The sequence below is a fragment of the Enhydra lutris genome, unplaced genomic scaffold (assembly GCF_002288905.1).
Source record: "Enhydra lutris kenyoni isolate GAN:26980312 unplaced genomic scaffold, ASM228890v2 scaffoldscaffold10, whole genome shotgun sequence".
Classification (NCBI taxonomy): Eukaryota; Metazoa; Chordata; class Mammalia; order Carnivora; family Mustelidae; genus Enhydra; species Enhydra lutris.
Genome location: NW_019154094.1, coordinates 3,140,363 through 3,165,165, shown reverse-complemented (window position 1 = coordinate 3,165,165; position 24,803 = coordinate 3,140,363). Strand labels below are relative to the sequence as shown.

At 56.4% G+C, this 24,803-nt stretch overlaps 1 protein-coding gene across 3 annotated transcripts in view; it reads right to left on the bottom strand.

The window, feature by feature from the left end:
* Positions 1–24,803, bottom strand: part of LOC111144042 (CREB regulated transcription coactivator 1) — a 73,493-nt gene that overhangs the window by 9,811 nt on the left and 38,879 nt on the right. The window contains exons 2-10 of one of the 3 annotated variants that reach the window (XM_022498118.1): positions 19,309–19,425; positions 18,023–18,070; positions 16,345–16,482; positions 15,278–15,339; positions 13,463–13,557; positions 10,913–10,998; positions 6,389–6,429; positions 5,682–5,902; positions 634–767 (exon numbers count right to left, since the gene is read on the bottom strand). In XM_022498118.1, the coding sequence (XP_022353826.1) occupies positions 634–767; positions 5,682–5,902; positions 6,389–6,429; positions 10,913–10,998; positions 13,463–13,557; positions 15,278–15,339; positions 16,345–16,482; positions 18,023–18,070; positions 19,309–19,425 (942 nt within the window). Of the gene's footprint in view, positions 1–633; positions 768–5,681; positions 5,903–6,388; positions 6,430–10,912; positions 10,999–13,462; positions 13,558–15,277; positions 15,344–16,344; positions 16,483–18,022; positions 18,071–19,308; positions 19,426–24,803 lie in introns of all 3 variants that reach the window. The other 2 variants (XM_022498119.1, XM_022498120.1) reach the window with 2 other exon arrangements.

Here is a 24,803-nt window from a genome sequence, read left to right as displayed (position 1 = left end):
TGCTATGAACGATTGTATGCCAGCACAACGGATCACCTAGATGAAAGAGACCACTCCTAAACACACATGACCTACCAAAAAAGCAAATGAAACAAAATTATGGTAAACTGAAACAAACAAAAAGCTCTCTAGGGGCGCCTGGGTGGCTCAGTTGGTTAAGCGTCTGCTTTCGGCTAGGGTCGTGATTCTGGAAGTTCTGGGATCAAGTCCTGCATCGAGCTCCTTCCTTGGCAAAGAGCCTGCTTCTCCCTCTGCCTGCCACTCTCCACTGCTTGTGTGTGCTCTCTCTGACAAATACATAAATAAAATCTTAAAAAAAATGTTTAACAAAATAACTCTAAACTTTTATTTCAGAGAATTTGAACTAGATCCTCAAGGGAAAGTAACACAACGAAGAATGCTCAGTCACGAATCCGCCCATGACAGGTATGGGAGATTCCAGGCCAAGAAAACACACACAGAAAACACACAGGCCAGAAAATACTCCATTTCCGTGTGTTTGAAAATTTGACAAACAGCCAAAAGCTTTGGGAACCTTTTTCTTCAGGAGTCTATGACCCCCAGGGAGGAGGGGGAGGTCTCCCAGAGAGGTAGAGCTGGCCACACCTCCCCCACCCCACCAGGCCCTCACACCTGAGTGATGGGTGACAGCTGGGAGAGGGTAGATGACACCTGCTGGGCTTGCTGCCTCCTTGCCTCTGTGCTCAGGGACAACGGGCTGACGCCAGCCGGGCGGTGCTGCGGTGAGGAGCCTGGTGTGCTCATCCCTGAAAGGGAGGACAGGAGAGAAGGGTGGGCGTGACTCTAGCCTCCAGAGGGCCGCTCACACACCACGATCACTGCTGACAACAGCCCAATCAATCAGACAGAATCCATGGTGTCCTGATCACCAAACCCAGGGTGCCCCCTCCAAGGCCCCAGTACTTGTGTGGGCTCTGTTCTTCTTCCTGACCTATCCCCATGTTGGTCGACATTCTCCCACTGAACCTATCATCCCTCTAAGAGGGGTGTGACCCACAGGCCCTGCCAATCAGCACTTCCCTGCCTCTGGACCACCACATGATTGGCTCCCCGATGGACATGTTACCAGACTGGCCCAATGAGAGCCTGCCCTGGGAATTCTGATGAACTCCAAGGAGGGACATCTGGAGTTGTGTAGGAAGGGGCATCTCATGGCTGCAAGTGGAAGAACCAGCTGGAGAATCAGGGGCTGAGGGGTAGAGGAGGCATCTGAGCCCTGCATCTGGCCATACTGGAGCTTCCTGGTTTGGGGAGATAATCAGTGCCCTTTTTTGCCTACACCAGCTTGGGGATGGGTTAGCTTCAAGAAAGCTGCTCCTGGGTGCGCCTGGGTGGCTCAGTCAGTTAAGCGTCTGTCTTTGGCTCAGGTCATGATCCCAGGATCCTAGGATCTGGCCCAAGTCAGGCTCCCTGCTCGGCTGGGAGTCTGCTTCTCCCTCTGCCCCCGCTTCCCTCCCTGGCCAGTGTGTGCGCGCTTACTCTCAAATAAATAAATAAAATAAAATACTTAGAAAGAAAAAGAAAAAAGAAAGCTGGTCCTGTCCAGAGGCTGCAGTTTCTCTAAAGCCTCATGCTCTCCTTATGCTCCTCCCTATAACTGTTCCTTCGGCCCCTCCCCCCACAGCTCTCCACCTCCTGTGCTCTCCATGCTGGACCACCAGTCCTGCTGGAAACTCAATTACGCTCTACCTTCTTACAATACCTATGTTCCTGATTGAGCTCCGTCAGGAAGGCTCCGTGTTGCCCTTTCCCTCACCCTGAGCCCCTCCCCCAGCAATCCTATCCCTGGATGCGTCTGTCATGAGGGAACTGCGTGAGGTCAAGTTCAGTGTGGTAGCAGTTGGGGCCTGCCCCATCCTGGGGCGCTGTGCCAGGGAGGCAACAGGCCTCCCGATGATGCCTAGGAGAGCCCTGGGGGCTTGGCTTGATCTCCCAGACTTGGTGTCCTTATCCTTGAGATGGAGATGATAACAGCCACCCTCAAGAGTTCACTGAGAGGCCCCTGGTGAGGCTGGGAGCAGGCTCAGAAGACAGTCTGGCCTGCAGTTAAGGCCAATGCAGGAGCCTGACTCACCCAGGGGAGCTGGGCCCATCCTGCCAAGGGCATCAGATCAACCTGGTTCCAGCAGGTGAGACGGGGCTCCCAGGTCAGTGGGAGCACACCCAGCACGCACCGAGGGGAGAGGATGGGCAGCCTTCTCTCTACCCCGGGCAGCTGCTCACCGTGTGAGGCAAGCCTGGTCACGCCTGCACTTCCCTTCAGTCGCCCTGGCAGCTCCACTCAGCCGTGCACTGCAGGAGGGCCTGGCACCGCGGAGGGCTCCCAAGGCAGAGACCCAGTTTCCAGGTTATGCACAGACCTTGGGCCCCAGAACCATGCTGCTGCACGCACAGCATGGACAGGAAGCCTGAGCAGGCAGAGTCCAGGAGATGCCTGGTAGGAGGACGCTCAGAGTCAGGCCCACGGGCTGCTCCCTCCCCTTCTCTGAGCATCCACGGCCTCTTATGTCCCCAGGCTGAGAACACACTACACCCAGGGAGCAGTGATGTCAGGACTCAGTAGCAGCAGAGGCAAAGGCCAGGAGAGACAGGGTCAGGGGGGCAATGGGGGCTGGGGGCAAACCAGACCATCTCAAGGCACAGAACCTCAACACACCACTGGTGGGCCTTCCAATTCTTCAAGAGAAGCCAGAAATCCCGAGTCTTAACATGTACTTAGTCCTTTAGATTTTTAAACGTTGATTCAGACATCACGCACGCAACCACAGGCCAGACAAAATACACTGGCAGGCCGCATCTGCGCTTGCGCTGCCAGCCTCTGTCTATCCGGAATACAAGGGGGTTTTTAATCCTCTGCTGGGCTGCAGGGTGAGCTCCTGGTCTCACACTGGGCGGGCCACCACCCCGGGAGAGGCCAGTTGGGCCAGGAGAGTGGACAGACGCCTTGCTGTTGAATTCCTTTTGGCAACCTGGATCACCTTTGGGAAAAGGAGTGAGGCCAGCTGGAAGGGAAGTCTGGGGCAGGCAGGGAGAGCTGCCAGGGGAGGGCAAGCCAGGTGGCAGGGGCCCAGCCTCAGGCACGCAAGCCTTGTGTGCGGGGCCGGCAGGCCTCGGAGCTGTGCCAGGAAGGAGGACCCGGGCCTGCCCTCCTCCGGGTTCTGGCCGAAGACCAGGAAAACGACCTCAGCAAAGATTCAAGAGGACGAGAGGGGCCGCTGTCTCCCTGGCGGCGGACGCCTCCCATTCTTCTTCGAGGGGGCTCACGTTCTGACTGGCGGGTGGGCTGGGGTGGGGGGTGGTGATCTCCACGTGTGCCAGGGGCCGGCGGCTCGGCCTGATTTAAAATGCGCCCAGAAAGCGAAGCCCCTGCCAGGCGAGCTGCTCGAGCGGCAGGTTCGCAAACAACCGAACACATGTCAGACATTACTGGGCTGACGCTCCCAGCCGGGCGGGCCAGGGTCTGGGCCCCACACTTGGAGTCTGCGCTTGTTCCCGCGTCTATGGCTTTCACATGTGTTGTGTTTTCCTGTGCTTGTTTAGACTCGGCGTGGGCCGGAGGTGCACAGCTCCCGGGCGGGTGCTGGGGGGCTGCCAAGGACCCTCTGGAGGAGGGGGTAGTGCTCTGGAGGCCATGGCGAGACGTGAGGAGAAAGACGGGGGGCCAGGAAACAGCAGTATCTGCACAAGGGGCCCCCCACCGGCATCCCCAGAGCCAACCTTCCGATTTCTTGCTTCATGTAGGCCCGTGTGGATGCTGCCTGCCCACCCACCTCTCAGGAGGCCGTCGGTCCCAGGCTCTCCTGAATTTGCTCATTTTGTCTTCTAGGCCCTCCTGGGGCTGGGGGGAGTACAGTGGGGGCTGGCGCCCTGTGCCTGGTGGCTGAGCCTGGGTGGGCACGGGGCCAGGGGTGCACAAGCAGGAACAGAGCCTCAGTGTTAGGCCAGGGTCTTGCTCCCCTCTGTACTGCGCCGGCTTCTATGTCCTTGTCTAGAATCCTAGGAACACCTACATTATTCTCAGCACCCCTGCCCTACCTCTCGCCCTGTCAGCACCAAAGCCAGGAACGGCTCTAGGCTCCTCAAGTCCTCTGCTCCCCACACTGACCCAGCTCTCAAGCCAGCCAACTTCACCTAGAATTCTCTCTAGAGTGTCTGATGGGGCCCTGCCCTGGCACTGCCGCCCCTCGCGATAGCCCGCTCTCCCTGCGGAGCCAGAAGGGCTGCGGCAGATGTGAACTGGAGCACGTGGTTCTCCCTGACGAAACCCCGCATGGTGCTGCCCATCACACCTGGGGCAGAGGTGTGACACGAAGAAGGATGGGATGAGCGCTGGCTCCCGGGCGGGACGGAGGGCACAGCAAGGTTGTGCTCGCGCTGGCCGCCAAGTCCTGATATGTACAGACTCACAGAGGGGTCCCCCCATAGCCCATCCTGCCTGTCCCACCACAAGGCTGTTGGGGCTGCCTTATCTCCTCCCTGGATGCAAACCCACACATCCCACAGTCCACATGGGTGCAGAATGACAGCGAGGACTTGGGGACAGCGGGGTCGTAGTGGGGACACAGGAGAGCTCAGCCTGAACAAAGGAGTGACTCAAGAGCAGCAGGGTGAGTGCCGAAAAGCAGTGCAGAGTGAGACCAGGGATGAGGCTGTGTGGGCAGGGGACCAAGATGGCTCACCGAGAAGAGGAGGTATAAGTGGGGATGGAGTGGGTGAGGGGCCCTGCGGCCACCTGGAGGAAGAGGAGGACTGTGGGAGAGGGGCAGCATGTGCCAAGGCCCTGCGTGGCTGGACAGAAGATGGTGTAGGGAGCAGAGGTAGCGGTGGGGGCGGAGACCAAGTTGGAGGGTGAACTGGACCTCCCAGGCCGCAGGGGTCTCAGGTTTTCATTGGGAGGGAGATGAGGACCCGTGCAAGGTGCTGAGCAGACAAGAGTCACGAGGTGATTCTGGGTGAGAAGAGGCTAGGGGTCGGGTGGAGGGCAGACAGGTGGAGGCCAGGCAAGGTGGAGGGGGTCCAGGTTGGGCTGGGTCCTAATGGTGGGGCTGAGGGGATGCATCCACGGGTCAGGGCAGGCAAGAGAAAAGGGCAAGCAACTGGGAAACAGAGCTGCTCACCCCCAGGGGAATAGGACTGGGGCAGCACCGGAAGGTATGAGGAAGGTGATGGGCCCATGGGATGTCCCCATGGACATGGCCTGGGCTGGAGTGTCCCAAGCAGGGGACACCGTGAGCCACTGGGCATGAGGGAGTGTGGACGGAGCAGATCAGGCCTGGTCCCGTCCCTCCACGAAGAGCTGAGGACAAGGAGAGGCAGGGGAAAAGCCTGGTATACCCCACAAGTGAAACCCTTGGGGGCTCCCCTCCTAGAATGTTCTGGACTCACCCAGTTCCCCCTCAGAACCACTGTCTGATCCCTGAGGACACTGGGAGTTTTCCCAGCTCCAGGCCTTTGCCTAGGCTGTGTGCCCTCCACCTGGGATGCCTTCCCAGGCAGTACTGGGAAATGCCCAGCCCCTGGGAAAGGTTCTGGCTCCCACTTGGTACCCGGCATTCTGGAGGGCACCTTGCCAAATCATCACTCAAAGCCACGTGTCGTCTTCGCTAAATGCTGCGCTCTGCTGGGGAAGGCAGTTCTGCCCCCGCCTGGCCTGGCCTTACCCTGGCTGGCGCCGCCGATGCCCAGATGAGTCAGGTTGGCTGCGAGGTTGCCGGTGCTGCTGGAGCTGCTGAGCGCGGGGAAGGTGGGCTCCTCAGGGTCCAGCGGGGTCGGGAGGGGGGAGGGGAAGTGTATGTTGGTCAGGTCGGGCAGGGAGCCCCCTGTGTTGTGGGTGGCAGGGATCAGGGCTGTAGTGTTTTCCTGGTCAGCGGATGGAAAGATGCTGGGGGGAAGGCCAGACAGAGGGGGGGAGGTGAGCTCTCGCCCCGGCCCATTCTCCCCCAAGAGCTGTGGTGGGGGGTGAGGGGGTGGGGGGAGACTGGCCCAAAAACATCAGGAGGCAGAGAATGGTACCCTGGGATCAGGTGCTGCCATGTTCAGCCTGCACCTCCAGCGGGACCTTGGGAAACAGCCTATTTATGCAGGAGAGGGGGCTGGGGTGAGGGTCCTCCTGGCCCCGGGACAGGCTGGGGCTGACGAGCGCGCCAGCTGGGGCTGAGTGGAGGCGAGAGGGGGCTCAGTCCCTGCATGCAGGGACGGGTAGGAGGGCCCCTTCTTCCCCCACCCGGTGAGGGTTGTTAGACAGCCGCCAGCACGGGGCAGCCCTCTTATCAGGACTTGTAGACTCCTGAGCGGACGGGAAGCCCAGGGGTCATCGGAGCAGCCCCACCAGCCCTGGGCATGCAGGGCGGGCCCTGCTGACACTTACTTGATCCCGGGGACCTCGCAGGACTTGGGCCTGGACCCCGTCTGAAAGAAAAGACAACAGAGGCTGAGCGGGCCCCCTCACGCACCATGGCTCCTTGGGGTGCAGCTGACCATGCCAACAAGAGGGGAAGTTTATCAGGCCCCACGATATCTCACAAACCAGAACCAGGCATCCTCAAAGACCAAGAGGCCTGTCCTGGACGTGTGCAGGGGCAAAAGCAAGAGTCATACGCAGAGGAGTCTCTACTGCTCCCACCACCAGCACCTGCCCTTGGTGGCGACGGGCACATCCTAGCCTAGCTCCGCCTGCCCCTAAGGTGGGCGCAGCAGACAGGGGTGACGAGGTCCCTTGTCAGAACAGACATCTGAGGGAGAATGTGCCTTGTCTACTCTACACCTGAAAACCCCAGGGCCATGCCACAGAGGTCAGACACCGGCTCAGCGATGGCGCCACTGGAAACCCAGGCACCCAAGGCTGGTCCCCCATTCCATTCCTAGATCAGAGCAGTGGAGCTCCTGGGGAAGGAGCTCAGCATGCTTGTACCTCGTGCGGGACAGCACAACGAACACACAGAGGGTGCTGCCCACGCCCCTAATGGACTCACCTACCAGTGGTCCCCCAGTTCTGGCTCTCACAGGGACCCATGGAGCCCATGTCCCCACCACCTGAGGACGAAGGTCAAAGACTCTGGCTGCCCTGTGAGCTGGGGAGGGGTCCCAGGGAAAGCCCGCTGGCAGCAAGGCCCTGGTTTCCTCCCCTCGAGCTGGGGCCACTAGGTCACCTGAGAACTATAGGCTCTAGGCAGAGCCCCTAGACTCTCATTCAAGGACAAAGGAGAGAACTCTTCAGACAGCAGCAGACGTGACTGGACAGAGCCCCGCGTGCTGACGGGAGGGCTCCAGCTGTGTCACACTCCCTAATTCCCCATCCGCCTCACAGGCCCTCAGTCTGATGTGTTCTTTGGGGATTATCAGCTAGAAGAAGGTGGATGCACTGGTGGGGGGCTGGGCTGGCAGCCTCTATGTGCAGGCCCAGCGTGTATGGGGTGGGGGGAGGCCGGGGGAAGGTGGCGGGGGTGTGCCAGCAGTGACTGGGGAACCTGAGGGGTGGTGTGCGACCAGCGGGGTTAAGCCTCTGCAGAGCATGCCAGAGGAACGGGTTTCTACTTGGCCATGGGCTCCTTAATTCTGTGAGTAAACACTCGCTTCATTACCGGATTTTTGCAAAGCATGAAGACAATGACTTTCTAAAGAATCTTTTCAAAAGCATTCCCATGAACATTATGGAGATAACAGCGGATTTCTAAACAGTATTAAAAACTCACCCATCACTGCCTGTCCCCCCAACGCCACCCCACTCCCAATGAATCCAACGGAATTCCTTTGCCGACATCCTTCAGAACGCATCTCGTGCACGCGGCAGTTACAAATGTTGAGGTCTGCTACCCTCTCCTCGCTCCCAGGATGTCAAGTGTGTTTCCACTGACACTCGCCGCTTTCGCTCGAGGGCTCAGTGGCACACTGACCACTCGGAAGGATCCTGATGTCCGTCCTTACCCACCTCTCTGCAACCACAATTCTGTCGGGGTTGGTAGAATTCTTTTTGAGTTATTTTCTTCCCTGAACATGTCAAAAATCACACGTGTTCTCTATCTAAAACTGGAAGATGTAGACAGGGATAAGGGCTGCCAGGGGCGCCCACACCTGCCACTCGAGAGGACACCGCACCCCCCTTCCTCGCGCACATCTCCCCAGGCATCTGTGTGTAGACGGTGTATCTGGGAGATATGCTGGTTCTGTTCCAGACCCACCCCAATAAGATAAGTATCACAGCGAAGTAAGTCAAGTGAATTTTTTGGTTTCCTGGTGCATATAAAAGTTATGTTTACCCTCTCCTGCAGTGGTTAAGTATGCGACAGCACTATGTCCGAAAAAACTTATGAAAAAAAAAAACTTATGTACCTTAATTAAATATGCTGATCATTTATCTGAGCTTTCAGCAAGTTGTAATCATGGATCAAACATCACACAACAAATACAGTAATGAGAACAGGGGTACCCGGGGGGGCTCAGTTGTTTAAAACGCACCTGCCTTCAGCTCAGATCCGGCATCCTGCTCAGCACGGAGTCTGCTTTTCTTTCTCCCTCTCCCTCTGCCCCTCCCCACCACTCATCCCCCCCGCCGCCCAATAGATTAAAAAAAATCTGGGACGCCTGGGTGGCTCAGTCAGCTAAGCCACCGCCTTTGGCTCAGGTCATGATCCCAGGGTCCTAGGATCCAGTCCCGCATCGGGCTCCTTCCTCAGTGGGGAGCCTGCTTCTCTCTCTGCCTCTGCCTGCCACTCTGCCTGCTTGTGTTCTCCCTCTCTTTGACAAATAAATAAATAAAATCTTTTTTTAAAAAATCTTAAAAACAAAATAATGAAAACACATGAACTACCGTGAGAATTACCAGAATGTGACCCAGAAACACAAAGTGAGAAAATTGCTGTTGGAAAAATGGCGCCGATGTTCTTGTTCGACACAGCGTTGCTGCAAACCTTCCACTGGTAAAAAAAACACAGCACAGTAAAGAAAAGTGCAATAAAATGAGGTGTGCCTGTCCATTTCTAAGTGTTGTATGCCTTTCTAAATAGCTTTATCCCGTTCTTTCCACACAACAGTATTATAAGAAGCGTCACTCATGCCTTCAAAATTCCATTAGAAATCCTAACTCCAGGGGCGAATGGGTGGCTCAGTCGGTTAAACGTCCTATTCTTTCTTTTTTTAAGATTTATTTATTTATTTTTAAGAGATGGGGGGCCTGGGTTGCTCAGTGGGTTAAGCCTCTGCCTTCGGCTCAGGTCATAATCCCAGGGTCCTGGAATCAAGCCCCGCATCGGGCTCCCTGCTCAGTGGGAAGCCTGATTCTCCCTCTCCCATTCACCCTGCTCTCACTGTCATTCTCTCTGTGTCAAATAAATAGATAAAATCTTTAAAAAAAAAAAAAAAAGAAAGAAAGAAAGAAAAAGAAAAAAAGAGAGAGAGAGAGAGAGAGGGCAAGAGAACATGAGCAGGGAGATGAGAGGGAGAAGCAGACTCCCCAGCTAAGCAGGGAGCCTGACATGGGGCTCAATCCCCGGACCCTGGTATCAAGACCTGAGCCAAAGGCAGTCACTTAACAGACTGAGCCACCCAGGTGTCCCTAAATGTCTGACTCCAGGTTTTGATCTCAGGGTCATGAGTTCAAGCCCTGCACTGGGCTCCATGCTGGGCGGGGAGCCTACTTAAAAAACAAAATCCCTGGTGAGGGGGGGTGGGGTTATGGACATTGGGGAGGGTATGTGCTATGGTGAGTGCTGTGAAGTGTGTAAACCTGGCGATTCACAGACCTGTACCCCTGGGGATAAAAATATATGTTTATAAAAAATAAAATTTAAAAAAAATATATCCCTACTCCACATATGTGGAACTTTCCACAAGGGACCAAGGATAATTTCATTATAAGTCCCCTACTGTTGAACATTCAGGTTGTTTCCAGTTTATTCCAAAAGCTCTAACACACGCCTTTGAGGAATACATCGGTTTGCTCATTTGTCACCTCCCTACGATTCCCTGAAGGGGATGAGCAATTCATGTTGCTGCCCCATTCACCACAACTTGACCAGCAATGGGTTTTAGTTCTTTTTTCTTTTAATATTCAAAATAGCTCCGGTTTTAAGTGTATCTTCTTTTATGCAAATTCTCTGAAATCTGTATTCATGGCACAAATTCTATCTTACCGCTAGACATTTTATAGGTTGAACTTCAGAAATTTGTTTCTGGACCTGGAAATAATACAGAAATCCCAACTCAATTGGAAATTCCAAGTAGAGTTTGTAGTCTAATAAATGTTGTAGTTACTGTGCAGATGAATAAAAGTTTTAAGGATGACCATCAACATTTATAAACATTGATGATGACCCAATACTAGGGGTTAGGAAGATCACAGGCTCAGAATTAGGAGGTACAGGTTCTAAGCCCTGAGTATCTTCATAGCCTTGGACAAGTCATTTAACCTCCATAGCTTTGACTTCTTTTTTTTTTTTTTTTTTTTTGAGCTATAGCAGACCTATTACATTGTATTAGTTTCAGGTCACACAATGGTTCGCTATCTGTATGTACTGTGAAGTGGTCACCACAGTAAGTCTAGTTCACAGCCAATACCATACACAGAAATCCAGAATGCTTCATGAATTTGCACGTCATTCTTGGGCACTCTGGGCATTCTTGGGGAGCGGCCACGCTGAGCTCTGAACCGCTGTACTTCTAGTATACGCACCGCCATGGCAAACATGGGTTTTCATTTTTCACCGCTTCTGCCACCCTGACAGGTCTGCCGTTCATGTTAAAAAGGCCTATACGACTGGTCAAATCTGTGTGAAGGTTACACTTGAGCAAAGGCAAAACTCCCCCAACAGGCTAATTCTCCACCTTGGGCCAGGCTACACTTAAAAAAAAGATCAAGAAGGAAAATCATTTCTAAAAGCCCTTAGGACTCTCTTACCTTCTTGGTGTCCCATGCTTGCTTAGAAAGATTCTTATCTGTCTCCGACGTGGTCTCCTCCATTCCTGGAACTGTTAATAGTAAGACTGGGGGTGGGGGAGAGAAGGATGATCACAACCTTTTCACTCTGAAGCTATGTGGCACCAAGGGGGAAGCTGCACCGACATACAAGCGACACCAGTCTAACTGCCCCAACAGTAACTTCTGGGGACTGCACTCAAGTACAAAGAATGGTTTCATGCAAAGCAAGAGGAAGGACAGTTAAAAAAATAAATAAGTGGGGGCGCCTGGGTAGCTCAGTCAGGTGAGGGTCCGGCTCTTGGTTTCGGCTCAGGTCATGATCTCATGATCTCAGTGACGGGATCCAGCCCCACATCTGGCTCCGTACTCAATGGGGAGTCTGCTTGGGATTCTCTATCCCCCTCTCCTTCTGCCCCTCCCCCTGCTTAAGCATGAGCATGCTCTCTCTCTCGCTTTCTCAAATAGGTAAATCTAATAAATAAATAAATAAACAAACTAGAGACCCTGTGACTTAAAAAGAAATGAAAATAGGAGCTCTGGAGCTGAGGACATATATTACTTCTGCCTCCCATGGGACCGACTCAGGCTTTGGAGGTCCCAGGATACAGAGAACAGCAGAGAAATTCTTCCAGACTCTTGCCCCACCTGCCACCTTGTGGTCACCTGCCTCCCAGCCCCTGATGCTGTCAGCCGGGGGTTGACTGATCTACTCATTGTAGCTGCGGCCTCACGAATTAGTTGCAATGCCAGCCAACCCCACAGGAGGAAAGGAGGGGAGGAAAGGTCTGAGGGACTGCATGGGCATCATTTAAGGCCCTGGAACCAGCTATGCCTGAAGGCCCCTTTCTTTGGACCTTTTGGTTAAGGTGAGATTAAACATTTTCTTTATGAGACCTAGTTTCTTTATGCCTCTTGGAGGTTCAGTCTTTCGCTTGCAATAGAGCTACACTGAACACAGCCAGATGGGTCACCTCCTCCTCCTTAAAACCCAGAGAGAGCAGCTGTGACGGGTGGGAGGGCAGCCAGGCTAACTCCTCACCCTGTCACTGCTTGGGTCCCTCCCAGAGAAAGGGGAGCAGGTGACATGTCTCCCCTCTCTCCACCCCGAGGACAGCTGGACTCTGCACTAGCAAGAGCCCCTGCATTGCAGCTCCCTTCCATGGTCACAGAGTCCCAAGGGATAATGACATTTGCCTTGGAAAGCCTACCCTGAAAGTCTCACTTTCCTGGGGAGCCCACCAAGGAGACGGCCCCCTCAGAGTGGCTCCTAACACTGGGAACAGGAGGGCAGCCTCTGGTGCCCTGTTCTCTTCACCCCCAGGGCACCTGGAATTCCTGCTTTTAGTATGGAGCCCATTCTTTCTGCAATCTCACCTTCACTGTCTGATGAGCAGGGATCCCGGGACGATGGCACATGCACAGCCCCCTGCCCCTCAAGGGGTGAAGATCTGCTTGATAATCCTCATTCTACCAGCAGAATCTCCCTAGTATGTTCACACATTCACACAGTGCAATGCTACTCAAAAAACTGGAAAGTGTTCGGACCTTAACTGCATGTGATTAACTCTCTGGCTTCTATGTCTCTGGGCAGATCAAGCCTGAGTGGGGTTTCTCGCAGCCTCACAGCACTGTGCTCCCCTCTCTGGGCGACACTGCCCCAGTTTTTAAGATGGCATGCACCCTCCCAGAAGGTCCCAGGGACACTGTCCCTGCACCCAGCTCTGGGGAGAGGCTGAGGGCCTGGGTACAGATCTGCCCTAGCTACTGGTATGCAGAGCCCAGAGAGGAGAGTCGGGAAGAGGTGGGAAAGCACTGGCCCCATTTCCACCCACAGGAGGCAGAATGGGCCCAGAGACTGTGAACCAGGAGGGTTCTGAGCTGCAGAGCCAGGAAGTGGTACAGCATGAAGCCCTGACTTGAACTGCACCTAAAGCCGACATCTAGGTCTAGACTGCTTGGTCATGAGCTGATAAATGCCTCCTTTTGGTGGGGCTGGCTGTCCTCTACAACTGAAAGAACCGGCAAGGCCCGCATACTGTGTGGCCATGCCCTGAATCCATGAATGGAAGCCAATGTGTCTTTGCAGGGGCGGTTTTCTCTGCCCAGAAAACTCCTATGCACTCCTCAAAACCCAACTCAAGCAGCACCATTTCTTTTTTTTTTTTTTTTTTTTTTTTAGAGATTTTATTTATCTATTTGACAGACAGAGATCACAAGTAGGCAGAGAGGCAGGCAGAGAGAGGAGGAAGCAGGCTTCCCACTGAGCAGAGAGCCCGATGCGGGGCTCGATCCCAGGACCCTGGGATCATGACCTGAGCCAAAGGCAGAGGCCCTAACCCACTGAGCCACCCAGGCGCCCCAGCAGCACCATTTCTGAACATGTTCAAGCCTCTCCCCTTGTCCCATACCACCCACTGACTCTCCCCTGGCAGGTCTCTCCACCTATGAGCTTGTGACCTCTGGGAGCACAGGAGCCACCCACTGGCCTCGCCTCACCCGAGGAAAGAAGCCCACGTGCCCTGCCAATACCTCTTTTCTGGTGTGCGTCCTGGGACCCGCCTGCGAAGGGCTCTGGTTGGGTGGGTGTCATTGTGCTCTGGTGCAGGGCAGAGTCAGAATTGGTCCTGAGAAGGATAGAGAGACAGTGAGGCTTGGCCCCAACGGGGATGAAGGGACGGTCCTGGCCCCACTCTATCCAGGATATATGCTCAATGGGACAGGGTGGGAATGATGAGTGGTATTTGGGAGCTGTTACACCTGCATAAAACCACAGGCACTCTTCTCAAAAGAACCACAGCAGTGACCCTGATTTTCATCTGCAAAGCCCGCTGAAGACAAAAAGCTGTAGTAGAAATGCTCTCCATTCCCACCAGCCCTCCCCACTACCATCCTGTCCGTGGGCTTCTCAGCTTTGAGGGAAAGAATGGTGCCTTCCTCCTGAAACTCTCTGGAGAAGGGGCCCCATGGTCCCACAGTGGCCCAGCCCTGGGAGTACAAGGCCCAGCCCATCACTGTGTCCCCTTCTGGTGACAAACACCAGTGGGCAACTGTGCCACCCCAGGATGCTCAGTTGCAAACCAGTTGTAATAAGCAAAAATGAGAGGCAGCGATAGGAGGCTCAGAGAACAACCCAGAAAGAATGCAGCCCCTAGGGAGGGGGTGTGGCATGAGAGCTGCTAGGAACTCTGCCTTCTGCACCAGGGATGGGGTAACTCAGTGTACTCCCAGCTGCACATGCCTGGAGGGATGGTCCCCAGAAGAGCCCCTTGGGTACCCAGAAAACTGTGGGCACCCAAGGGGAGCTGGGCAGGTCCAGCCACACGGCTGGCAATTTGGGGATGAAAGAGCAGCATGAATCCAAAAGGGACATCCTAGCTACGGAGAGTGACATGGAGGAAACTCAGTTCAAGGAGAAGAGCAATTTACAAAGGATTGGGCCAGCTGACCTCTGACCCTGGGGCCATACCAGCAGTAAGAAGCTGGTCCGGATCCCGGCTCCCCCCCCCATCAGCTGTGTGTCCTTGAGTAAGTCTCCTGACCTCTCTGTGCTCACTTTCCTTATATCTAAAACGTGAGAATAAAAGCGCCGACTCCACAAAGCTCCACAAAGCTCCGTGCATTTTGTATCAGTTAATAACTATGATGGTTAAAACTGATATACAATACATGCCGAGGAGTTTAATTACATTACTGAATGATACATCATATACTTATATTTCATATATACATATGGGTTTTTTTTAATAACTTACTTTCAGTCTTCGGTGAAATCACCTACATTTTTTTTTTTTTTAATGTGTGGTAAAATAAATGTAACATAAAATTTACCATTTTAACCATTTTTAAGTATACACTTCCATGATATAAGCATATTCACACTGGTGCACAATCATCCCACTATTTGCTGTGGGCATTAACATTAACTATATTATTGTTATTCTAAATCTTTGTAGATGATGGCACTATTGACTTTTTTCCCCTTCTAAGTACACTTATGTGTATTCCTAACCTTCTGCTAATAAATATATAATACTTGTATAATCACATTTTCAGTGACTGTTCAGCAATATGAGAAGGCAAGTTACAAGACTAAATATCCAACCTAATCCCAACTCTGTCTATAAAAGGAAAAAAAAAGTTATGGAAAGAGAAAAAAAATCCCTGGAAGGCTCCAAAGCTATGACCTTGGTGTTACAAGGATAGAGCTGATTTCTAGAAACTTCTGAAGACTTCTTAGGTTTGTCATTTCAAAGTGACTGCATATTGGTTTTCCAAGCACAAGCATGATGTAAGTTTGTTTTTGTTTCCAACAAGAGGGCTGAGGGCCGGTTCTGGGTCACTGACCTTCTCCAGCTGGTGTCCGCGGGCGGCGAGAGGTACACGGTGCCGTACGGGCAGCTGTCCGCTTGAGTGTGAGTTAAGGGGACAGCACTGTTGGCTCAGGCCCCACCCCGAGCCCCAGGAACCTCGTGGCCAGGCTGCTGGGAGCCTGCAAACAGCTGGGGCTGCAGGGCGGGGGCCTTTCCTGCCTGGCTGCGAGTAGCCCCCGGGGTTCGGCCCTGTCCACCTAGCACTCAGCACTCACCCCCTGCAAGCACACGTGCGGGCTGCGCCCTTTCCAAGAGGGGCCTCAGCTGAGAAACTGGGGCCCATGGGGGGCAGTGGGGAGTTTCATTCAGCTGACCTGGGTCTTGACTCTTAATTCTAGGCTGACAGGGTGGCTCCCGGGGCCCAAGGGCTCTGTCTGGGGCCCAGCTGGTCGGGCTGCCCCAGCCACGGAAATGAGAAGCGGGAAATGACAGGCTTCTCTGTTCTCAAATGCTTGGGGTGGGGGGTGCGTGTCCCAAGAGCAGCCGCTCAGACTCTGGTGATGGGGGGGGTGGTGCGTGCTGGCTGGCCAAGCACCAAGGGGCGGCCAAGTCTTGGGGGCGGGGGAGAAACTCTTGATGATCTCTGCTTGGCCAAGGTGCAGAGGAGAATTCTGTGTCTTCAGATGGAGCCTCCCTTGGATCTGTCTGGGTCTGGCTCAGACCCCCCCTCAGCCCGGCTGCCTTGGCTGGGCTGCCCTCTGCATGGCCCCAACATGTGGACACCCTGCTCACAGTCTTTCTGGGTTCCACTGCCCAGCCAGGCGTCCAACACAGTGTGGGTCTGACCTTAACCTTCCCCAACCCTCCCCGCAGCCTGCACGCCCCAGCAGCCCGGGGCCTCAGTCCCATGGGCCCCGGCCCCAGCCCAAGGCCCTTCGGCTAGCCACACTGCTTCTGCCAGGGTTGCCCCACAAGTGTGCCCTCCCCAGGGCTGCCCGGGAGCCCCGGAGCACGGGGGGAGCCCTTATTCAGCTCAGTGAGCTAGACTCTGGGTCCTGCAGTCACCAGTAGCCCCCCTCCCGTCCTCCGGGTAAAAGATATCTGCCGTCCGTGTTTGTCCACTGACAAGGGCCGGCGATGTGGCGAGCCCAGCCGGCCACGCTCTCGGTATACTCTGTCCACCAGCCCGTGGTGCCGGGTGGTTCGGCTGGTGTCCAGGCCCGAGGACTGGAAGGGTGTCTGGGCGAGGCGGGGTGGGGAGGTGGGGAAAAGGAGACCAGAAAAGAGAGAGAAACCCAAACAGTTATCAGCCATGGCCTGAGACCCAACCCAGCTCTGCCCCCAGAATCTGACCACAGGGCCCCCCAGTCCTGAGATACCCTTTGTCACCATTCTGCAGCCCAGACAGGCTTCCTCCTACAGCCAGGGCCCTCAGCCTCTGAGTGCTGCTGGGGTGGGGGCGAGCTGGGGATCCTGGGCGCTGGGCGGCAGGCGTGCAGTGCGGCTGGCATGCACGGGCCAGGCAGGGCAGCGCAAGCTTGGGGCCCGGTGCCGGCTGGGGTGCCAGGGGTGCAGACGGCCCAAGCGCCCCCCAGCCTCGCCAGGTGCAGACAGGCCTCTGCCTTCTCTCTCTGGGCCTGGCTGGCCTCCTCCCCCACCTACGTCATCCCTGGAGGGGCCTGCCAAAAGACAGCCCCCAGGGCTTCCAGCTGAGGACGTCAAGGGGCCCACCTGGCCAAGTGCTGACTCCCCAGAGGCTCCTTACTGAGCCCTGGCCGGTCTTGATTGAGATGGGCCCCCCACACCCTCCCCCACCACCTCATCCCTCCACCACGGGAGCCAAGTGCAAGTGCTTTCCAGAGCCCTGGCCCTCGGTTGGGCCGGAAGGGGCTTCCTTCCAGCACCTGGGGCTGGCATGAGGCCTCCAGCCAGACCTTGCTCCCTCTCCTAGCTCCATGCCCCTGGGGCCCCTGGGAGTCTGCTCCCTGCCTGCCCTGGGGCTCTGGAGCCCTCAGGTCCCTTGCCATCTGACTGGGGTGAGACTGGCAACCTTAGTCAGCTCTGGAGGCAGCCAGTACCCCCGCCCTGCCATCTGGCCCTCGGGCCTTCTGCCTTCTCTGGGCATCCAGGCAAAAGCAATTTCCTTCCGGAAGACTGTCACTGGCTGGGAACACTGCTCTTCCCTACCCGTCCGAACGCCTGGGCCAGTGTTCAGGGCTGACAGCTCTCCCTGGAGTCTGGGGCCCCCTGTTTCTCCCTGACCCAGAAAGAATCCTGCCAGCTTGGGTCTTTCTGCACTTTTGCCTCCAAAAGGCCTTGGGCCTGGAGACTTCAGAGACTGAGGGAAGGTGCGAACCTTGCCATCCAGGCACAAACAACGGAGGGCAGGGGCTGTTCATCTCCTCCCAGAGACGCCTAGAAGGCCGGGGGCAAAACCAAGGCAGCTGAAGCAGAGCCAGAGGCAGAGAGAAGCTCGGGCCCGGCCACAGCCCGGTTCACCAGGCCGCACCTGGGACCCACACACACACATGTGCATGTGTCACAGGGACGAACCATGCAGCATTGACGCCCATGCTCAGATCCTCCAGGCGGGGGCCTTGCCCTCGTGACGCAACCACGCACGCTCCCCCACACAGGACAGGGGAAGGTGCAGCGTGGGTCCACTTCTGTTTGGCAGACAGGACACTTCCCGCCAGGCCACTGGGGTGGCCACACAGGGATACCCAGCACCCGCACACGTGCCAGGGACGCCGAGGCCTCAGCCCAGGGGCTCATTTACCAGAGAGACAGGAGCCGCCGCCAGGGCCTCCCCCAGATATCCGCTGGGCTGAAAATGCAAAGAACCGAGACTTTGAGACACTCCTGCCTCGTCCGGCCCCCCAGCGGGATGCCCAACAGGCCCCAGTGCACCCTTGGCCCAAGGAGGCTCTATGCCAGCACTAGCCATGGCCATACTCGGGGGCTGCCCAGAGAGATGCTCCCCTTGAGGGAGAGGGAGATGGGGGAAACAGAGGAAGGGGAGAGGCAGGAAGAGGGGAGAAAAACGCAAACTAGGAAGGGCCTTGACAAAGAGGTCAGGCTCTTGGAGCACATTCAGGATCGGCACAACAGCCCCATGTGTCTGCTCCTGCAAGGGGGCCATCTGAGGAGGGCCATGCTCTGAGAAGCCCAGGGGACACAGGGCTGAGCCAGGTGTACCCTGAGCCAGCCTAGGGGACCCCAGGCCAGTGCCCTGCTGCATTCCAGCAGTAGTGTGGGAGGAGGAGAAACTGGGGAGTGACTCAGGTGGGTGGGGGACTGAGCTCCATGCGGGACAGGCTGGGCTCCACCTGGCCTGTCAACACATGGATAGACATGGCTATTTCTGAGGCTCTGTCCCAACAAAGGGGCAGGTGTGTGGCCGTCTGGTGGACCTGTCCCTACAGAGCCCAGACAAGCTAGGGGTGGGCCCAGCTCCCGGCCCCGCTCCCAGGCCCACCTCACCCCTGCTTCCATCTGCAGACCAGGGTCAGGGCACAGTCTGGGGTAAGAGGCCAGCCCTGCACCCAGGCGGTGGGCCTTATCTCTCATTATTTATGATAAGGACGTGCACGGCGGCTGTGTGGCCTGCAGGAGCCGTGTTGTGTGCGTCCTTGCCAAGAAACGTTTGCAGACAAGTGGGGTCAGGCCACAGGGCCTCCTTCTGAGAATTGCTGGGCTTGCGGATTAGTGAGGCAGGATGGAGCCAAGCCCCAGAGGCCCCGAGCGGTTCCCGATGCCGCACAGCCGGCCAACAGGTGTAGCGGCTGCCGAAACGCTCTTGGCCAGACCACAGCCTCGCTGCGGGCTCTGCTGACAGAGGACAGGCAGGGGGATCCAGGCAAGGCCTGGCCAAGCTGTCCCAGGGACAGGAAAAGAGTAGGTGGGGGCGGGGGAGGCGAGCTGCGCCAATTATTTGGTGACCCAAGCTCTCCACAGCGGCCGACACACACGCTCGCTCGCTCCCTCTGTGGCCAGGGTGGGGCCCGGATACAACGTGCGCCAGGAGGGCGGGGGGAAGGTGTAGGGGGGAGGGCGGGGGCTCACCTGGAAGGGCAGATCCACGGTGCCACTCCCGATCTGGTTCACGTTGGGCAGGGACCCACCGTAGTACTGGCCCCGGCTTGGGCCCAGCTGCAGGTACTGCGACTTCTGGAGCTGGAGCTGTAAGAGAAGCTGGCAGCTGCAACGCGGGCCCAACGCCTTCCTGAGCACATCATGAAGAGTGCCACCCCAGGGGGGCACCCAGAACGGTACCAAGCGATGGGGTTGATGGCACCAGTCACAGAGGGTGTGGGACCCTGTGACTCACATACTCAAAGGAGCCCCATGTCACTCCACCCGAAGAACAGAACCAGGCAAGGCAGCGGGCCCTGAGGGGGCAGCCTCCATGAACTCGGGGGAGCCTTGCTGGTTCCCGTGCATCGTTTGTGAACGAGAAGACAGTATCGGAAAGACCTGGAGCCCAGAGCCTGTGGAGAAGGCCCTACACCCACGCAGCAGAGCCATTTCTTTTCACAGCTAAAGACTGTATTCCCGGGGCAGAGGCCAGACACAAGGAGCCGACACCAGGACACACGAGGAATTGTCTTTCCAATGGCCTGAAGCAGAGGGGCTGGCTCAGAAGCCCAGTGCTACCTTTCAAAGCACAGGGTGTATGATCCCGCCGGCCGTACACAGGAGGCAAAAGCAGGGCGGCCAGATCCCGCCCAAGTGGTAAGGGGTCCTGCCCAAGCCCCCAGACTCCTTCTGCCTCTCTTGCTGGCCTCACTGGAGCTGGGCGCAGCGGAGGGCCTTCATCTGGGATGGCTGGATGCCTGCATGGGCCTCCCACTGTCACTCACACAGGGATCTGTCCCACTGGGCCACACCTCAGACCCTGGAGCCCAGCTCCCTGACTGGCCGTGGCTGCCTTGAGGTGAGGCTGGGACCTGGCCTCCTCTCCCTCGAATAGCCGATTCCACTTTCCTGGGTCCCCGGTGTGGTCAGCACCACTCGTGACCTGCAGGGCTGATGGTCCACGACACCTGTCCTGCTCCCTTGGGAGGCAGGCGTCGTGTCCGAGAGGTGGTGGCCAGGTACTCAGGGAGGGTGGGCGTCTGCTCTGGCCCTGGCCAGGGCGGTTGCTAGGGTCGATACTGTGTACACAACAAGGCCGGCTCATGTTCCCTCACAAACAGCTCCTGGCAGCGCTCTGTGAGCTGGCTGCCCGTGCCGCCCCACTCTCCCACGTCGGCCCCTGCTTCCTGGGGGGGGGCCCAGGATCCTGGAGGGGGAAGTGAGACTCGGGAACTGGCCGCCTGCCCAGGAGAGTACCTCACCCAGGTAAACAGCTGTTTCCTGTGAGCGACCGTGGAGTCAGGAGGCAGACTGACCCCATTCCATCCTTCGCGGGTGGTTCTTGGGGTCTGCGGGGCCCAGCCCAGGATCCATCTCCAATGGCTGGAGACCTCACTGTAAATACCCCACTGTGTCCCTCCCACCCTACAGTCATGAGAGATGAAATAGGCCAGCCTCCGGCCACAGGAAGGGGGAGACCAAGCAGGGCAGGGCCCCCACCCCTGCCTGGGCACAAGTCACCTCAGACCCAAGACACCCACAGGCTTGTGTCTGAGCCTTGTGACAGAAGCCTGCATCACAGCCAACCCTCAAGAACCATGTGCCCCCCCCACCGCCCTTCATGGCCTCGGTTTCCCCCTCCCATTAGTCCAGGAGTGGGTAAGGACGCCTGGCATGTGACACAGGAAGTGCTTACAAAACAAGTATTTTTGTCAGAGGCTGAACTGCCAGCTCAGGGAGCCCCAGCATCCTGCCCAAGCACTCCACAGAGCCGCTATGTTCCAGGCCAGAGAGAGCCTGGTGGTGGGGATGATCTACAGGACGGGGGACTGACAGGAAGCCCACGCTCGCATGCTGCTGAGACACCAGCCCTCCCAGGCCCCACCTCTGCGCCCTTCTTTCTAGCAACGGCCTCCCACCCGCCTCCCTGCTTTGCTGCAGGACTGTCAGGCTTTGGAGCACAGCCTCTGGGTTTGGAGTGGGAGGTGTATGGGGCCCTGCACTTCTTTGGGGCACCCTGTGCCTGTCCCTGGGTGCATACTGGCAGCACAAGAAAGTGTCCACCTGGCCTGGAGATGTCTGGCCTTTGTCCCCAGTGCCTGAGAGGTGGAAGCCCTCTGAACATTCTGCCTGACAAGACTATCTTTGTTTGCCTGTGCTCTCAGGCCACACTGGGTGGTCTATGCCAACAGTGTGATTTAGGGGAGGGGTCTTGGGCCACGTGGAATCAGCTCATCCCCTGTAGGGCTAGAGAGGCAGTCAGCCAGGTCCGTGTAAGCCCCAGTAGAAAGCCGGGACCCTGAGGCTCAGGGAACATCCCTGGACGGCAGTACACCATGTGTGGGGCCACACGGGGCGCTGGGAGAAGTAAAAGCTGTCCACACGACTCCACAGACGGGGGACACCCGGAAGCTCATGCACAGAACTCTCCAGGATGCCACCCAGACACCCCTTCCCTTTGCCGTTGAAACCTGTGTCCTTTCGCTTATAATAAACCCTAACTGTGAGCATTTAACAGCTTCCGTGAATCCTGTGTCCCTCAAGTGACCTGCTGACCTGAGTGTGGTCTTGGGGCTCCCCTGCAATGTTGCAGGAGCTGACTGCCCTCCCAGGCCTGGCCAGGAACCCCCAGGAGCCGGGAAATGAGGTGAGAAGATGCCAGCCTGGGGCCCTGCCCAAGAACCTGCTGCCTGGGAAGGAAGGACAGCAGAGTGACATCACCAGGCAGGACCTGATGAGCTAAAGGTTGAAACTCGAGCCTCTTGCTAGTGCCAAGCCACAGCCCCTCGTGCATCCTTCCAGCCAGCAGTCCTCACTCTGTATCCACCCCCAAATGGCACTTGCCCCTAGCCTCGCCAACAGAGCTCCATAAACCCAGCATCCAAGCCAGGGCATGTCACTCAGCAGCACCTGCTCGTGGAACAAATACACGTGTGGACATGTGAGTAAGGGAATGACTGAATACCGCTGTTCCTGCTCTCGAAGGTCGACATTCACAAGCCAGGTGACAGGCCCATTTGGAGGCCGCACAAGCGCCTATCAGAAGGCCCACATGGCTCCCAAGACAATTAGAGGTTCAAGGTCAAACAGGGCTTGGATGCCTCCCCCACCCCACACACCCCCGCACCCACATGGCTGTTGGAAAGGGCAGTGCAGATGGGGAAGTGAGGCCCACAGGAGGCCATCACGTGCTGGAGGCCAGGTGCTAGAAGAGGAGACCTGCATCTCTCAGGGCTCCCCCTTGCTTGCGGCCTGTGGTCCGATAGCCTGGGGAAGGAGTCTGCGCCTCCCGACTAGGAGAGTGGAACTCCACTCCAGAGTCAGAGGGCCTGGGCTGAGGGTGGATGGGTGCCTCATTACCCATGCTTGTACCTAAACTTCCTGCCTTCTGCTCTCCCCACCCCTTGGCCCCAAAGCACCCTGAGTCTGTGCACCCCCAGGGCCTTGGCCTGTGACAGCCCCCGCTTCCATGCCCATCCCACAGGGGCCTCCCTGACACCCCACCCAGGGAGCAGCCCCTCCAAGTCACTATCACATCAGCCTCTAGCTTGGTTTGTGGGTTTTTTTTTGTTGTTTTTTTGGTTTTTTTAAAGATTTTATTTATTTATTTATTTGACAGAGAGATCACAAGGAGACGGAGAGGCAGGCAGAGAGAGAGAGAGAGGGAAGCAGGCTCCCTGCTGAGCAGAGAGCCCGATGCGGGACTCGATCCCAGGACCCCGAGATCATGACCTGAGCCCAAGGCAGCGGCTTAACCCACTGAGCCACCCAGGCGCCCTGTTTGTGTTGTTTTTAATAAAGTTTTCATCGCGGAGGTTTTAGATTTACAGAAAAACTGCAAAGACGGTACACGGTTCTGCAACGCCCCTCACTCAACTTCCCCTAAAGCCACCCTCCTGCCTTACTGGGACAAAATTAGGAAAGTGGAGGTGGGCTGGCATCCCTGGCTGACCCAGACCCACTCGCGTGAAGCCTCCAGTGGGTCTCATCAGGTTTGCTGCACTGAAAACGCCCTTGCTCCAGGACCCTGTCCACCATCCCCATCTGGGCCCCACCAAATAGTGGGGACTCAAGACTCACAGTTTGCTGGTCACACTGTGTCCAGCACCAGGACTGTGCGTGGTCACAGATCCCCCATAAGTAGTACCACGTGACTGCCTTACCTCCCACAAGCCTGCCGCAGCCTCAGATCTTTCCAGAACAACATGCGCAGTCCCTGCCTCTCAAACCCCCTTGCTCTCAGGTCTGAACTGACTGGGCAAGCGGCAGTAGGCCCTGGGGTCAGAGATATCTGATCCACAATGGATGGCCTAGAAGCACAGCGCAGACCCTGGCCACCCTGCGCTCAACGACTCCCCACCCCAAGCATTACAGATGGCACCCCGGGTGTCCCTGAGTCCCTGCCATGGGTCCTTCTCAGCAGATTTAAGGTATCACAATAGTCCTACCACCTTCAGCGTCCCAGGGCTACCGTAACAAATGACCACAAACAGCATGGCTTAAAACAGTAAGAATTTACTCTCTCACGGTTCAGGAGATGGAAGTTCAAAATCAAGGTGTGGGCAGGGGTGGGTTCCTTCTTGAAACTCTGAGGGAGAGTCTGTCCCAGGCCTGTCCCAGCTCCTGGTGGCTCCAGGGTTCCTGGGGTTGTGGCCATATCCCTTCAGTCTCTGCTTCCATCCCCATGTGACCTTCCCCCCTTGTGTGCCTCAAATCTCCCTCTCCTTTCTCTTATAATACCTGTCACTGGATGCGGCCCCCCCCCCCCCCCCGCAATCAAGAATGATCTCATCCTGAGCCGTCTACCTACATCTACAAAGACCCACCTGCCAATAAGGGCACATTCCCAGGTTCTGGGGTAAACACATGGACAGAGGTTTTGGAGGGATACAATTCAACCAAGACAGGCCTTTTTTTTTTTTTTTCCAAAGATTTTATTTATTTATTTGACAGAGAGAGAGAGATCACAAATAGGCAGAGAGGCAGGCAGAGAGAGCGGGGAAGCAGGCTCTCCACCTAGCAGAGAGCCTGATGCGTGACTCGATCCCTGGACCCTGAGATCATGTCCCGAGCTGAAGGCAGAGGCTCCAATCCACTGAGCCACCCAGGCGCCCAAGACAGGCCTTTTGAGAGCAGCACCAGCACACGCCACTTTCCAGATGGGAAAAGCGAGACCTGCCAGGCAAGGGAACTGCCTAAGGCTGTTAGCCACCCAGCTTGGGAGTGGCTGAGCAGGGCACAGACTTCACTTCTGGAACTTGAGCCCTGAGTGACCCCTGCGTGACCCCGCAGACTAGGAGGCAGCTGGACCAGAGAGTGTCAGTGCCATGTGGTATTAAGGATAAGAGCACACCTGCTCCCCGGGGAGCCTCCTGTCAGAGCAGCGCTCTGATGACAAGTCTACCACACTGACGCCATCAACACAAGTCTCTCCCTACAAAGCTACCTGGGTTCCTGCTTTAGCCCGAGGACCCTTGTTTCCG